Source organism: Trachurus japonicus, chromosome 17 (genome assembly GCF_045865225.1).
Source record: "Trachurus japonicus isolate A0001 chromosome 17, Traja_1.0".
Lineage (NCBI taxonomy): Eukaryota > Metazoa > Chordata > Actinopteri > Carangiformes > Carangidae > Trachurus > Trachurus japonicus.
In genome coordinates, this window is record NC_140923.1 from 3,074,176 (window position 1) to 3,091,684 (window position 17,509).

General features: G+C 43.3%; 1 protein-coding gene across 1 annotated transcript in view; it reads left to right on the forward strand.

Moving 5' to 3' along the window:
- rasal2 (RAS protein activator like 2) overlaps positions 1–17,509 on the forward strand; it is a 113,406-nt gene that overhangs the window by 66,857 nt on the left and 29,040 nt on the right. The window contains exons 4-8 of the mRNA XM_085805290.1: positions 1,363–1,469; positions 3,892–4,001; positions 13,897–14,050; positions 14,683–14,781; positions 16,375–16,950. Coding sequence (XP_085661416.1) covers positions 1,363–1,469; positions 3,892–4,001; positions 13,897–14,050; positions 14,683–14,781; positions 16,375–16,950 — 1,046 coding nt within the window. The remainder of the gene's footprint in view (positions 1–1,362; positions 1,470–3,891; positions 4,002–13,896; positions 14,051–14,682; positions 14,782–16,374; positions 16,951–17,509) is intronic.

Below are 17,509 nucleotides of genomic sequence, written 5' to 3' on the forward strand. Positions count from 1 at the left end.
TGAGTCCAGTCCCAGGACCAGAACCAGAACCAGGACTAGGGCCAGAACAGGATATGGTCCTGGTTCTAGTTCTGGTTCTGCGACTGGGAACAGGACCAGGACCAGAACCGGTACTTAAACTGGGTAGTACCGGAACCGGACCTGGTCCCGGAACCACACTGGACCTGGTACCGATTACAGACCTGGTTCTGGTACGGTTCTGGGCTAAGTCTTGGTCCTGGTCCCGGTTCAGTCCCAGTAGTCATAGTACCGGTTCCAGTCCTATTTCCAGTCCCAGAACCGCACCAGGACCAAACCGGGTCAGAACCGGAACTAGGTCCAGAACCGGTTCCATGTCTACTGAACTGGGATCAGAGCCGGGGGCGGGCCTGGTTCTAGTACGGTTCTAGGATCCTACTTGGTTCTGGTCCCGGTTGGGTCCGGTGTAGGTACCAGATTTGTCTGATTGGTCGTGGTGGCGTAATGGATGCTACCGCGGATGTTGGCGAAGTTGGTCACTTGGCCCCATAGTAAATATTGGACTCATCTGTCACAAACCACATCTCTTCTCAACAGTTTGACACCAAAATGTAAATTTTCAGACGGACACATCAGGAGAAAATGAACTTTGTTCCAGACCTGTCTCTGGCTCAACAACACACTCTCGCCAGATTTGGCTCTCCATGGCAACGTCAAACAAACGTTAGCTAACGCCCACGCTAATTGCAGTATTTTAATCATTTCGTAGCGGAAATAATGAAAGTAATGGCAAACAAACACTGCATATCACCAAAATCAGGCAGGTTTCCAGGATGCCAAGTAGCCTACTCATTGTAATGTAACAATTGCCGATGAGAACCAGTGTCAAAAAGGAAAAAAGGAAGAAAAGACAAAATCGATCACTGGACTTCATGATCGGTTACCATGGCAACGAACGAAGCTTCGAAGCTTGGATTTTTTTTGGGTCAGCCCTACTCCATTATAAAGTGAACTTAAACCCTTTTCAAAACCTGGACTCTCTGTATGTAAAAAAGGCGAACAAATGCACAAAAAAAATCGATTAAAAAATCGTCAAAAAAGATATCGCGATATTTATGTGAATCGATTTTTTCTCCCACCCCGACAAACCGGGACCAGAACCAGAACTAGACTGAACGAGGCATCAGAACTGAGCAGAGGAACAACACCTGTCGTTACCGTGACGACACAGTGTTGTTGACTGGGGCCGATCACGACCTGATCAGATCAATGACATTATTGATGATGATGAAGATGATGAAGATGATGATGATGATGATGATGATGATGATGATGATGATGATGATGATGATGATGATGATGATGATGATGATGATGATGAAGATCTTCTCTCTCTCTCTCCAGAAGTGTCGTCGGAGCGGTCTCCGAGGAGACGCAGCATCTCTGGTCTGGGGAGTTCGGAGAAGAGCGTCGCCGTCGACAACCCCAACTCGTCTCCCTTCAAAGTCCCGGTGAGTCAAACCAACCAGCCAGCCAGCAGGGAGCACAGGGGGGAGTATTATGGGATGGCATCATCAGCCGGTCCTGTTGGTTGTGTGTGACTCAGCAGGAAATGAAACTGGAACAATAAAGGAATAAAAAGAGAAAAGTGTGTGTGTGGCAGCAGCTTCACAGACTCTATTTATACCTCAGTCAGTCAGACAGTCAGTCAGACAGACAGACAGAGTGCATGCTGGGAGCTGAGTCGTGGTGGCGGCCGCGGCGGCTCTGTCCCTGGAGAGCGATGATGATAAACAGGATCAATAGACTTTGGGATGTCACAACTAGAGCGCTGGAAAAGAGAGTAACGACACCACCGTTGACTCCCGTGGTAAGGGTTTAAGGGTTTAAGGGTTTAAGGGTTTAAGGGTTTTGCGCCCCTAGTGGCAGGATGTGGGTATTGCAAAAGCGCCCAGAAAACTCATTCACTCCAATGTATGTGTGTTGCCCACTTGCTTGTAAATGGATGAAAACGGCCGTGTTTTTGTTTTTAGGTGTCTTGGTCATATCAAATTACACTTATAATTTGTTTATTACAAAATGTAGATTGAAACATTCATGTAGAAAACTGTTTTTTTTTTTTACTAGCCTATGTGTTAATAAGTGTGTTAAAGCGATAGTTCACCCAAGATTGAAATTTCTCACTCATTATCTCCTCCCCCTCATGTGGACTAAGGGCTGGGAGAAGTTTCAGAGTCCTCCGTGGCTTCTCTGAGTTACAGGGGGTCTCGGCGTAGCAGTGCATGTCCATATGACGGTTGCTAATGGATACCAACTGTCTTCGTAGCAAAAAGACACACCAAAAAACATCCAAATACCTCCATGCTGCTCGTATGTAATGTCCCTCTTGTATTGAAGCCACGAAATGCGAAATTGTCCCGAAAAAAATTAAATAAGTCTATATTTAAAGCTTGTTTTGTAGCGGAAGCTTCTCGAAGCTCCTCTTCACGGTTCGTCCAAAACAAGCTTTAAAAATAGACTTATTTAATTTTTTTCGGGACAATTTCGCATTTCGGGGCTTCAATACAAGACGGACATTACATACACACATTACATTTGTTACGAAGACAGTTGGTATCCATTTGCAACCGTTATATGGACATGCACTGCTACGGCGAGACCCCCTGTAACTCAGAGAAGGGACGGAGGAATCTGAAACTTCTTCCAGCCCTTAGTCGACACTAGGGTGAGTAGATAATGAATGCAATTTCAATTTTGGGTGAACTATCCCTTTAATATCTGTAAAGGATCCTCAATGATGCTATTAACGTGGGTGATCTAGAAATGTCCTTAAATTATTGAAAACACCACACTTGCTCATTCACCAACAATGCAGAGATGTCAGTTCTTGGGCGCTTTTGCAAAACCCATATTCCTCCACCAGGAGGCGCTGCCATTGGACCAATGCTGTCGGTACTCTCTTATAGGACGAATCTCCTTGTTGTTTACAACTACTTCCGGGTAGAAAACCAGCATTAGCACAATAGTGACGGACGAGAGTTTCACTATATCTAATTTTTCATGTTACTATATCGCCGTTTAGACTAATCTGATGTTTGTAAAGTCTATAAAACCAATGATTGGACAAACATTACTATTTACGTGTGCACATTTTTGTAATTAGTCGTGGTTATCATAGATTAGCCGGGCTAACGGTTAGCTACCTGTTTAACTTTAATAACTCAGTGACTCAATAAACGCTCCATGAAAAAATATTTTCTCCAGCGGATATCTGAGTTCCAACATGACTGAGCTAACTGGAGTAGTTTCATGTCGTGTCCCACAACGGGAGGGTTTTAACAGCTGACGTCCTGCTGTTAGCTTAGCTACCGCCGTTAGCTTAGCTACCGTTAGCTTAGCTACCGCCATTAGCTTAGCTACCGTTAGCTTAGCTACCGCCGTTAGCTTAGCTACCGTTAGCTTAGCTGCCGTTAGCTGTCCCTGTCAGCTGCAGCCACTGATGCTTTCTAGACACTGTGATTCCCCCAAACTGAATAAATACAACACATAGCAACACAAAACACACACACAGAAATAGTAATGTTTCTTCAATCATTTCAGATTTGTCTAAACGGTGATAGGCCGTGAAAAATATGATATATAGCTAAACTCTTGTTCGTTACTATTGATCTCATTCACATTACAGCTGGTTTTCTACCCGGAAGTAGAATGTAAACAACAAGGAGATTCGGTCTATTCCAGTGCTCTACTAGTCACCACGAAGCAGACAGTGGCACTAAGCCCCGCCCCCCTGCAGCATCACTGTAGAGGAGAGCAGCCAGTCAGCCAATCAGAGGAGAGGACCGACCAGTCAGCCAATCAGAGGAGAGGAGCGATCAGCAGCTGATAGAGGTTATTGATCTGTTATTGATCGTCTGTGTGTGTGTGTCTCAGGGCTTCTTCAGTAAGCGGCTGAAAGGCTCCATCAAGAGGACCAAGAGTCAAACCAAACTGGACAGAAACACCAGCTTCAAGCTGCCGTCGCTACGGCCCGACGCCGACCGGTAACTACGCTCACTCTCACTCCTCCTCCTTCTCTTCCTCTTCCTCTTCCTCTTCATCCTCCTCTTCTTCCTCCTCTTCTTCCTCCTCCTCCTCTTCCTCTTCTTCCTCCTCTTCCTCCTTCTCTTCCTCTTCCTCTTCCTCTTCCTCTTCCTCCTCCTCTTCTTCCTCCTCTCCTTGCTCCTTCTCTTCCTCTTCCTCCTCCTCCTCCTCCTCTCCCTCCACTTCCTCCTCTTCCTCCTCCTCATCTTCCTCCTCCTCTTCCTCTTCCTCCTCTTCTTCCTCATCTGTCTTTTCTTCCTCCTCCTCCACTTCCTTTTCTTTCTTTCTTTCTTTCTTTTTTTCTTTCTTTCTTTTCCTCCTTCTCTTCCTCTTCCATCCTCTTCCTCCTCATCTTTCTTTCTTTCTTCTGCCCTCTTCCTCCTCCACTCCCTTTTCTTCCTCTTCTTCCCCCTTCTTTCCCTCTCCTCTTCCATCCTCTTTCTTTCTTTCTTTCTTTCTTTCTTTCTTTCTTTCTTTCTTTCTTTCTTTCTTTCTTTCTTTCTTCCTCCTCTTCTTCATCCTCTTCCTCTTCTTCCTCCTCTTCTTCATCCTCTTCTTCCTCCTCCACCTCCTCCACTACCTCTTCTTCTTTCTTTCTTTCTTTCTTTCTTTCTTTCTTTCTTTCTTTCTTTCTTTCTTTCTGTCTTTCTTTCTGTCTTTCCTCTCCCTCTTCCACTTCCTTTTCTTCCTCCTCCTCCTCTTCCCTTCCAGCTGTGATTGGTTGGTGATGTGACAGGAAGTCCCGCCCTTTTTTTGTGTCTCATCATGTTGGGTTCAGTCTGAAGAGACTGAAGTGATCAATCGATCAGCTGATCAGCTGATCGTTAGTCTTGAACTCTGTGTTAGTGACATGAGGAGGTGTGTGTGTGTGTGTGTGTGTGTGTGTGTGTGTGTGTGTGTGTGTGTGTGTGTGTGTGTGTGTGTGTGTGTGTGTGTGTGTGTGTGTGTGTGTGTGTGTGTGTGTGTGTGTGTGTGTGTGTGTGTGTGTGTGTGTGTGTGTGTGTGTGTGTGTGTGTGTGTGTCATATCTCTATTTTTTCACAGTAAAAGTCTTAATCATGGTTTTTACAAAGAGTTTACAATGTAACAATTGCAGATGAGAACTGGTGTCAAAAGGGAAAAAAATATATAAAAAATCGATCACAAGCCCTACTGGAAATGTATGCAAATTAGCACATATTTAATTATGGCCTCATTTACATATTTAAATATAAAATTTGACAAAACTTGTAATACAAACATAAAACATTTGTCTTAATGTGAATGATGAACTTGAGAAGTTTCATGCTGAAATCTGTTAGTTTAAATTTCAACCTGTTGTGTCTCGAGCTTAACTGACACGTTTGATGAACGATGAACGTCGATCTGTAGAGCTGTAGATGGTAGCGGCTCTGATTGGTCGATCGCTGCGCCTGTAGTTGGCTCTGATTGGTCGATCGCTGCGTCTGTAGTTGACTCTGATTGGTCGATCGCTGCGTCTGTAGTTGGATCACAGATCTCGTTGCGCTTTGTTTGTTGCAATGACAATAAAGTGGGGTTGCAAAATTCTGGGAATTCTGGGAAGTTGGAAATTCTGGGAAGTTGGAAAATTTCCATGGGAATTAACGGGAATATATGGGAATTAACGGGAATATATGGGGAATAACGGGAATATATGGGAATAACGGGAATATATGGGAATTAACGGGAATATATGGGGAATAACGGGAATATATGGGGAATATATGGGGAATAACGGGAATATATGGGGAATAACGGGAATATATGCGAATAACGGGAATATATGGGAATAACGGGAATATATGGGGAATAAAGGGAATATATGGGAATTAACAGGACTATATGGGGAATAACGGGAATATATGGGGAATATATGGGGAATAACGGGAATATATGGGGAATAACGGGAATATATGGGAATAACAGGAATATATGGGAATTAACGGGAATATATGGGGAATATATGGGGAATAACGGGAATATATGGGAATTAACAGGACTATATGGGGAATAACGGGAATATGTTGTAACCTGTTGCATTTGCACTTTAGGCCCCTGCTGTTTATTATTTATTTGTTGTACAGTGTACATTATTGGCACTTTTAATCACATTTTATCTTGCAGTAGGTCCTTTTAATCTGCCCATGATGATACGTTATATGTTACATGTTATTTGGTGTTGTCTATTTGTGTATGTGTTTGAATGTGCGGATCTTTCTGGCTGCAAATCAATTTTCCCTGTTTGGGACAAATAAAGACACTTTGACTTTGACTTTGATATATGGGGAATAACGGGAATATATGGGGAATAACGGGAATATATGGGAATAACGGGAATATATGGGGAATAACGGGAATATATGGGAATTAACAGGACTATATGGGGAATAACGGGAATATATGGGGAATAACGGGAATATATGGGGAATATATGGGGAATAACGGGAATATATGGGGAATAACGGGAATATATGGGAATAACGGGAATATATGGGAATAACGGGAATATATGGGGAATAACGGGAATATATGGGGAATAACGGGAATATATGGGAATAACGGGAATATATGGGGAATAACGGGAATATATGGGAATAACGGGAATATATGGGAATTAACGGGAATATATGGGGAATATATGGGGAATAACGGGAATATATGGGAATTAACAGGACTATATGGGGAATAACGGGAATATATGGGGAATAACGGGAATATATGGGGAATAACGGGAATATATGGGAATAACAGGAATATATGGGAATTAACGGGAATATATGGGGAATATATGGGGAATAACGGGAATATATGGGGAATAACGGGAATATATGGGGAATAACGGGAATATATGGGGAATATATGGGGAATAACGGGAATATATGGGGAATAACGGGAATATATGGGAATAACGGGAATATATGGGAATTAACAGGACTATATGGGGAATAACGGGAATATATGGGGAATATATGGGGAATAACGGGAATATATGGGAATTAACAGGACTATATGGGGAATAACGGGAATATGTGGGGAATAACGGGAATATATGGGGAATATATGGGGAATAACGGGAATATATGGGAATAACAGGAATATATGGGAATTAACGGGAATATATGGGGAATATATGGGGAATAACGGGAATATATGGGGAATAACGGGAATATATGGGGAATATATGGGGAATAACGGGAATATATGGGGAATATATGGGGAATAACGGGAATATATGGGGAATAACGGGAATATATGGGGAATAACGGGAATATATGGGAATAACGGGAATATATGGGGAATAACGGGAATATATGGGAATTAACAGGACTATATGGGGAATAACGGGAATATATGGGGAATATATGGGGAATAACGGGAATATATGGGGAATATATGGGGAATAACGGGAATATATGGGAATTAACAGGACTATATGGGGAATAACGGGAATATATGGGGAATAACGGGAATATATGGGGAATAACGGGAATATATGGGAATAACGGGAATATATGGGAATTAACGGGAATATATGGGGAATAACGGGAATATATGGGAATAACGGGAATATATGGGAATTAACGGGAATATATGGGAATAACGGGAATATATGGGAATAACGGGAATATATGGGGAATAACGGGAATATATGGGGAATATATGGGGAATAACGGGAATATATGGGGAATAACGGGAATATATGGGAATAACAGGAATATATGGGAATTAATGTTTTTTAATTGTATTATTTTGCATGGATGTCTGCTTATTACAAAACAAAATAGTTACATTTATGTTTGGATATGATACAGTTTGTTTTCCAATTTGGAATATTTCCAAAATTCCCAACCTTAACTTCCCATGGAAAGTTTCTGGTAATTTACTGGAAATGTTCTGCCCCTTTGCAACCCTACAATAAAGGCTATTTGAAATATGAATTTGAATGTGAATGGTCGATCGCTGTGAAGATGGAGACGATGAACCCGTCCTGACCTTCACCATCTGATGTCGTCACGTCCAATCAGATCTAATCAATGAACTCTATTGATCGATCGACTCCTGATCAACTCCAACTCCAGTAGTTTTCAATCTGTCATCTGTGTGTGTGTGTGTGTGTGTGTGTGTGTGTGTGTGTGTGTGGAGGATATCGACGCAGTGAGAGTGGAGTGTGCTGCTGCTGCTGCGGCTTTTATAGTCGACAGAATGTAGAGCCAGCTGGACGGGAGGATAATGCTTTATACACACACACACACACACACACACACACACTCTGAGTGCGTCCCTCAGTCGGCTCTGACTCTGACTCCTGATGGACGGTTCATCTTCTCTGCTGCGCCGAGCCAAGACGCTGAGGTTCAGGTACCCGTGTGTGTGTGTGTGTGTGTGTGTCTGTGTCTGTGTGTGTGTGTGTGTAACAACTGGCTGACAGCAGGTTGATCACTGAAGATGTCGTCGCTGTTGTTGTTGTTGTTGTTGTCGAACATCTGGATGATGTTTGGCCGAGGTGTGTATCTATGTAGTTTTACAGTCCAAGTCTTTAAAGGGACAACCAGGAGTTTCTATTTGATTATAAAAAAGTCTGATATTAATGTGGATGAATCTCCGTTACCACTTGTTAATGGTCCATTTTAGATAAATCTATGGTTTTGTCTCTATGGTTATTTTGTTATTATTAGTGGTGGTGGAAATGCTGGGCGAGCCGACCAGCGTTTCTTTACTTTCGGTTTCGTGGCGAGTCATGAGAATAACGCCGCCGAATGGTGGGAACTACGACGGTATGTGATCGTCTTCCAACCTCTGACTTTAATTCTTGATGAATGAAAACATGAGTCTGTCTTGCACCGGTCAAAGAATTTCACGGCAAGGCATTTTCTATCCCCCCCTCACTGAGGGGACATGACTTTGTCCACAATTCAATGCTGTATTTATGTGGTACCACAGGAGATTACGGGCAAATGTTGATAAAAATAACAATTCTTTGAGTGACATTAACCTGAAAAAAAGCGGAGGAAAAGACAAGATGCAGAGCTACTTGGAGCTAACGTCTGGAGAGGTGGGACTATTTTTTTCACAGTGAGGCTATTTTATTGGATAATATGTATTTCTGGTTGAATAAAACTACATGAAATTGATTGCGTATCCCTCTTTTATATTGCCTTTATTAAATATATTATTATATTAAACATTTAACTCTTGTGTGAAAACTTGTGTGTGTAACCGAATGAACCTGCACCGTCCAACTAACTCTTACTCTTACTTTTCAGCCTTCCTAGAAATTAACTCAAGTAAAAGTAAAAAATATTTGTCCTGGAAATGTATTCAAGTAAGAGTAGTAAGTACCAAAGAAATCTAATACTCAAGTAAAGTACAAATCCTCTGGATATGTACTTAAGTACAGTACTCAAGTAGATTTCTCCGTTACTGTCCACCTCTGATGACAAGTTGAATTCTTTCAAAGTTGATGCCAACGCCGATTCAAACGATTCCTTTGCCAAAGCCATCCATCTTCTTGTCATGTTTTTCACCGTCGCAAGTATGTCATCATCGCGTGAAGCCGCCCAACGACTCTCTAAACAGACTGATCGCTGTGATTGGTCAACACAAACGGTGTTCCAGACTCAAAAAGTTCCTATGGCTCGTTTCTAGACCTACGGAGCAAATAGATCTGCTGCCGCTAGGGTGCAGCTAGATTTATAGGCTGACAAAACTTGTAATACAGAAAATTTTTGTCCTAATGTGGACGTCTGCTGCGTCGTCTTCTGATCAGATCTCAGACTCTGAATCGTCGCTTTCATTAGAAGTCGAGATGAGTGTGTGTCAGTGTGTGTGTGTGTGTGTGTGTGTGTGTGTGTGTGGTCAGACAGTAAGTGCTTCCTCCTCTGGATCAGGTTTCTGTCCTAATGCAGAGAGACCGGCCCTTCCTCTTCCTCCCTCTCTCTCTCTCTCTGTCTGTCTGACCGTTCACCTCTGTGACATCATCACGTCTTCTTGCATAGATATCTACACGTAGAAGCCGCATTCGGGCTTGTCAGGAATGTCTCACGGCCGCCATCTTGGGGGGGGGGGGGGTTTCTCAATCTCAATTTTTATTAACAAAATCCGGCATAACATAGACACAATTCAAAATATATCCGTCAATATGTAGCCAAAATACACAAAATTCAAAAAATTTCTTTCAACATGTGGCCAACATGACCAAGCAGATAATACAAAAATAACCACAAATGAAAAAAAATAAAAAAATAAAAAAATAAAAAAATAAAAATTACACAGTCAGAGTTAGTCAGGAATTAAAGTAGTCAATTGTTATCTTGGGGGGGAGTTCCTCCTGACAGCTGTCAATCTGGTGAAATGCCAAACTTTTGTGCCGCGTACGGATGTTCCCATGAAAGAAACGCCAAAACCAAGAGTCATGGAGGAACTCTTCTCAAGTAATAAGTTGTTTTATATTATATAAACTGTTCTTAACTTGTTGAATTTAATGTAGGTAAGTTATCTGACATAAATGAAACTAACGTAACGTATCATAGGATGGACATGTGTTACATTTAGTGCATATACCGCTAGTTAACATATTAATAGTTTGTTATTTTGTTGCCTGTATGTGTAGGCTAGGCTTATCAGCTGTTTCCCCGGCTGTGAGTTTGTGGTTGCCATGGTGATGAGGCCGGCGAGTGAGTGTAAACCACTGTAGGCTACCTATATAATTGTGCTAGGCCATATTAAATCAGTTTCATGGCCCTGACATTAACCCTATAACTGCTAACCTGAGTTATGTAGCTGAGTTGTAGTATTTATATTCAAACAAACGGCTTCAGTGATAGACCTCTGCCTCTGGAGATACAGGAAGTAAAAAAAAACTATGTGTAGATATCTATGGTCTTCTTGCGCTGGTTTCCAGTTTCCACCACCACTTCCTGTCCTTCCTTCCATCCTTGTATCTGATTGGTCGGCGACGTGTCCCAGCTGTCGTAGAGACGAGGCCGATGTTGTGGGTCGGTCGCTGTCGAGCTCGGTTCACTAATCCAGGTTTACGTAACTCATCTGATGACACAGCAGAGGATTACACACAGAGATACACACACACACACACACACACACACACACAGTGACACACACACACACACACACACACACACACACACACACACACACAGTGACACACACACACACACACAGTGAATTACAGAGTGATCTCCTGAAAAGCTTCAGTTCATCATTTAGAGTTTTTACCAGTCACGTGATCGGTGTCCAGAGAGACAAACATCCCAGAATACACATAACAGGACAGTACTGACAGTCTGGGTTGTTATTATTATTATAGGGAACTAAGACTAAAACGAGCAGTGAAAAAATAATCTAGTGAACTGAAATAAAATAAAACAAGAGCTAAATCAAAACTAAAACTGAATTCTTAAAAAAAAAAAAGCTAGAGTTGCAACAATTAATCAATTAATCGGACAATAGTTGATTATTAAATTAATCGTCAACTATTCTGATAATCTAATAATCAGTTTGAGTCGGGTTTTTTGTATTTATTTTTTTAAAAGTCCAAATTCTCTGATTCCAGCTTCTTGAATGTGAATTTTTCTGTTTTTTTTGTTCCTTTATGACAATATGTCATTTGTATGTTACCAGTGTGTTTTGATGTGTGTGTGTGTGTGACTGTAATCACATGAAGCTGGTTCTAGAGTCTGTGTGTGTGTGTGTGTGTGTATGTGTGTGTGTGTGACTGTAATCACATGAAGCTGGCTCTAGAGTCTGTGTGTGTGTGTGTGTGTGTATGTGTGTGTGTGTGTGTGTGTGTGACTATGAGCTGCATCCTGTGTCAGTCTGATTTAGCTGTGTCTGTGTTTATAAACATTTAAACGAGCGCCAGGTGGATTGTTTATGAAGTTAACGAGCTCTGGCCTGAGAATCAGACATTACCACGGCAACTCGAGGTGGTTACCACGGCGATAGGGGCAAACGTGGAGAAAAAGAGTGATTTTCTGCCTCTGCACCGGTCTCGCATTTAGGCTTAGCGTGACAAAACGGTAACTCCTATCAGAACAAAACACAGATCAACGTTGCTCTAAGGACTTACTGAAAAATGTGGTACGATTTGGTGTTTCTACAGTAAATATTTTGGAGACGCTGGCAGTTTTAAAACATCAGGCCGTTCTGCTTCTCTCAGAAAATATTTGTATTGGACTCAATGAGGAGCAGAGACAGACGTGGCCGCACTCAGAGGCTCAGAGTTTAAATTCTGTAAATCTCTCTGATATTTTGAGCACATGATATGAGAGATAACAAGTTTGTCTTACAAATTCTGAAAAAATCATGTGTGTAGAGTGTAAATTGTGTCCAGGAGGAGTGTGGAAAGAGAAAAAATCTGGAGTTTTTCTGGGCTCTCTCCCACTCTAACCGATGATGTCACGCACTCTGACACGAACATTCTGTCCAATACACACCCATTATAATCTCATAATTTCTCCAAAAATGATCATGGTCATTGAGCAGGGATTGATCAAAAACTATATGACCTATCAAAACGTGGAGTAATACGACAATACACAAGACTTGTGTCTACTGTTTAAAGTTTAAATGGAGTCTCTAGGTGAAAGTATGCCTGAGCAGTAGACGTTTGTTAAACTCCAATGATTGGTCTTTTTTGCTCTTTTTTTTTCGCCCGTCCCATTGACTACAATGCAAACTTTTGCGCAGTTTTTCGCGACTTACATCCAGTGCCTGGTACGATGGCCCGTGGCCCTAATAAAAACTAATACATTTTAAAACTATAATAACCCTTGCTGACAGTACAGTACTAGTCCTCCTGCTCCAGTATCAGACTCAGGTGACCACACACCTGTAATGTTTCATCGTTCAACCTGTAAACTACCGAGAGAGAAAAAGTAAAACAACAGTTTCTCTCTTCAGGCTTTTATTTTGAAAGGGCTGGGGACCTTTTCCTCTTTCCCCCGAGGCTTCTCTGTAGTTAAACACCTGCCTCTCTCTCCTCACCTGCTGCTGCTGCCTGGCGCCCGGTCCTCCTCCTCCTCCTCACCTCCTCCTCGCCTGGGGAGGAGGCCGTTGCCGTGGAAACGCTCCCATAGGCCCGCTGTGATTGGCCGGTACCTTGTTTACCTCCTCCTGCTGCTGCTGCTGCTGCTGCTGCTCCCGGACCGCTCTGCTCTGCTCTGCTCGGCGGCGTTTTATACACCGACAGCGAACCTGAGCCCCCGCTGTCGGCCGTGAGGGTCGAGGAGGAGGAGGAGGAGCAGGAGGAGGAGGAGGAGGAGGAGGAGGAGGGGGATGCTTTGGGGGACTCCCCTGGTCTGGCTCTGTGGTTGTTTTTCGTAGGTATTTATTGCGGCTCTCCTCCTTTATTGACTGTTGGTTGATGACGAGCTCACACGGGAGAATCAGACAGAAAAATCGGCGGCGACCTTGAACTTTCTCCTCAGGTTCACTTTTCTTTAGAGCAGAAGTAAGGTGAATGTTTGTGTTAATATAAGTCTTAAATAGTTGTATCTTCCGACAGCAATCACTTCTATAGAGTGTTTGGACCGAAATACGGGTCTGTCAGTCACTCTGCTCTGCTCTGAGCCCAGGAGAAAACATTTATCGTATCCTACAACCTTTATCCAATGAGGAGAGAGAACGGCATAAAGGGGCGGTCCTCTCTGTGTGTGCAGCCAAGGGATGCGCCTGAATGTGGTGACGTAGGGACGAGGGCGGGGACTGCTAACTCCATCTGCTGACAGGAAGTTAGACAAAACGACCAGATCGCTTACTTCTGCTTTAATTCATTCATTCATTAATTCATTAACAGCTTTTTTGTTGTTGTCGTTCTCTGGCTCTCCGTCTCTTCCAGATCTCGCGGGCTGCCCAAGCTGAAGGAGTCGAGCTCCCATGAGTCTCTGCTGAGCCCGGGCAGCGCGGTGGAGGCTCTGGACCTGAGCATGGAGGAGGACGTGTTCGTCAAACCTCTGCACAGCAGCATCCTGGGGCAGGAGTTCTGCTTCGAGGTGAACTAACTGCACCGGGACAGACAGACCTGCTGAAACACCGCGTCACTGTGGTCAGCTGGTTAGAGACAGAGCGGATCAATAGAGACAGATCAGCTGGTTCTCAACCTTTTTTTTACATCAAGGACCCCAAAACTGACACAAATTAGACCACGGACCCCCATCGGACAAATTTTGAAGCAAACACCAGAAATACACAAATATTTGTTCCGAGACTGAATAAAGTTTTGTACATTCAAATTAGGGTCAAAGGCGTGAACTTTTGGAAATATAATAGAGACATATCTGCGGAAAAAAAAGTGGTACTATTTCTCCTAAAACATTCAAACATTTCTAGGAAGAAGTGGTAAAATTCTCAAAAAAAAAAAAAGTTAAGTATTTTCTAGAAAAAAAGTGGTCAAATGTCAAAAAATTTAAAAGAAAAAGTAAAAAAAAATAAAAAAAAAATAGAAAAAGTGATAAAATTTCTTAAAAAAAAAAAAAGAATTCTCAAAAAAAAAAAAAATGAAAAGGTTTAACAATTCAAGACCCCACGTTGAGAACCACTGGGTTAGAGACACATAGAGGCCGATCGGCTGATTAGTTTGATCAGCTGCTCTTCATTGACCCCCCCCCTCTGTCTCTCCTGTCAGGTGACCTACGCCGGAGGCAGCAAGTGTTTCAGCTGCACCTCGGCCTCGGAGAGAGACAAGTGGATGGAGAACCTGAGGAGGACGATTCAGCCCAACAAGGTGAGACACACGCTCACGGTGACCACGCCCACTTTAGGAGACAGGAAGTGAAGCTGTAACATGTCATTCATCTTGGTAGTACGTTGGCTGTTTTGGAAACCGCATACTACCGTACTGCCTACTACGTACTGCGTTAGTATGTACTGTATACTGCATACTGAATGTGGGATTCAGTATACTACTTCAGCAGACCGACACCGTTCACACCGCAGTATGCAGTATACGAGTTTCCCAGAATGCATTTCACGGCAACCGGTAGCTGTAGCTGTAAAACAGGCTAAAAGCTGTTTTATTTCTCGCTCTAACGCTGTAATTATGTAACTTTATTAAGTTTTAATGTTTTTTCATGCAAGAAAGTAACTGTTAAGATCCCCGGGACATCACAGAGGCAGCAGCCGGTCTGCAGAGCTGCTGGGCCGGCCAACCTCCGTCGTCATCCCGGGGGAGAAAACCATCGCTAATTAACTTACCCGTAGGTTTTTAAAGGTTTACCACCGGCTGGTTAAAGTATTTTTAGGAGATAAATGTTGGTCTCATTGATGAAATCTAACAATTGTATCAGTAGCATTGGTTAGTCTGAATGTAAAGTGAAGCTTCCTGTGTGTATTGGACAGAAGAGCAGCGCTGCCTCGGGGCTCTGGAGCCTAACGTTACGTACAGAAATCACCACATTTACAAAAAATAAATAAATATTTTACAATGAACCGATCAGTCTGCATTAAGTTTTATTTTATTAAACTATAGTTACGGTACACGGCTACACTACCGTCTTTGGTTACGGTTAGACGTCAGGGATGCATTGCATTGTGGGATACAGTACGCAATGAAGTCTGGTCAGATACTGGAGATATTTTCCGAATCAGTACGACATCCGGGAACTTTTCGCATACTGTAGATTTTGCTTTTGTTTGCATACTGCATACTACATTTTGGCCAAATCAGTACGTACTAGCAGTATAGTAGCGGTTTCGAATACAGCCATAGAGTATCTTTGGTTTATTTGACACGGTGGTGGTGGTTGTTGTTGTGTTTCCAGGACAACTGTCGCCGGGCGGAGAACCTACTACCACGGCTAAGGGTCGTTCTTCCCCCTTAGAGTGGTATAATGAGCATATACCACGGACTGGAGTGATATATTGCTTTTATAAAACGGTTACCAATAATGACAATATGAAAGAGGAATACGCATCAATTTCATGTAGTTTTATTCAACCAGAAATACATATTATCTAATAAAAACATAGTCCCAGCTGTCCAGACGTTAGCTCCAAGTAGCTCTGTGTCACTGCTCAATCCCCTCTACCATTGTTAACCCTCTGGAGGTCAAAGTTCACCTTAAACATGTCAATTCAACTACTTTAGTCCATTTATTAACATCGTAAAAACATCAACTGTGTTTGGCTACCGACTGCAACAGTCCGTTGTCATGGATACATGACAACAACTTCCATTCATACCAGTCATACGTGCCTGAGGCGGAGTGATAGCCTACGCTGTGATAAGGCTTTAGAAGATCGCCGGATTTCACCTTTCCGTTTTATAACTTTGGTTTATTTATCGCGGTGGTGGTTATCGTTGTTGTTGTGTTTCCAGGACAACTGTCGCCGGGCGGAGAACCTGCTGCGGCTGTGGATCATCGAGGCCAAGGACCTTCCGCCCAAGAAGAAGTACTTCTGCGAGCTGTGCCTGGACGACGTGCTGTACGCCCGCACCACCAGCAAGACGCGGCACGACAGCCTGTTCTGGGGCGAGCACTTCGACTTCTGCAGCCTGCCGCCGCGGCTGCACAGCGTCACCGTGCACATCTACCGCGACGCGGCGGACAGCAGCAAGAAGAAGAAGAAGGACAAGACCAACAACTACGTGGGCCTGGTCAACATCCCCGTGGCCGGCGTGACGGGCCGCCAGTTCGTGGAGAAGTGGTACCCGGTCAGCACGCCGAGCGCCGGCAGCAAGGCCAAGGGCGGCGGCGGGCCGTCGATCCGGATCAAGTCCCGCTTCCAGACCATCTCCATCCTGCCCATGGAGCAGTACAAGGAGTTCGCCGAGTTCGTCACCAACAACTACGCCACGCTGTGCTCGGTGCTCGAGCCCGTCATCAGCGTCCGCAACAAGGAGGAGATGGCCGGCGCCCTGGTGCACATCCTGCAGAGCACCGGCAGGGCCAAGGTCAGAGGTCCTTCTTTCTATCTTTCTATCTCTCCCTTTCTATCTCTATCTATCTTTCTATCTCTATCTTTCTGTCTCTAGCTATCTTTCTGTCTATCTATCTCTCCCTCTTTCTGCCTCTATCTATCTTTCTGTCTTTATCTATCTTTCTCTCTCCCTCTTTCTGTCTCTATCTATCTTTCTGTCTATCTATCTCTCACTCTTTCTGCCTCTATCTATCTTTCTGTCACTCCCTCTTTCTATGTCTATCTATCTTTCTGTCTCTATCTATCTTTCTCTCTCCCTCTTTCTGTCTCTCCCTTTCTGTCTATCTCCTTTTGTCTGTCTCTCACTCTTTCTGTCTCTCCTCTTTCTATCTCTATCTTTCTGTCTTTCCCTCTTTCTGTCTCTCCCTCTTCCTCTTTCTGTCTCTCCTCTTTCTATTTCTGTCTTTCCCTCTTTCTGTCTCTATCTGTATTTTGTCTCTCCTCTTTCTATCTCTATCTTTCTGTCTCTCCCTCTTTCTGTCTCTATCTTTCTCTTTCTGCCTCTATCTCTCCCTTTTCTGTCTCTATCTTTC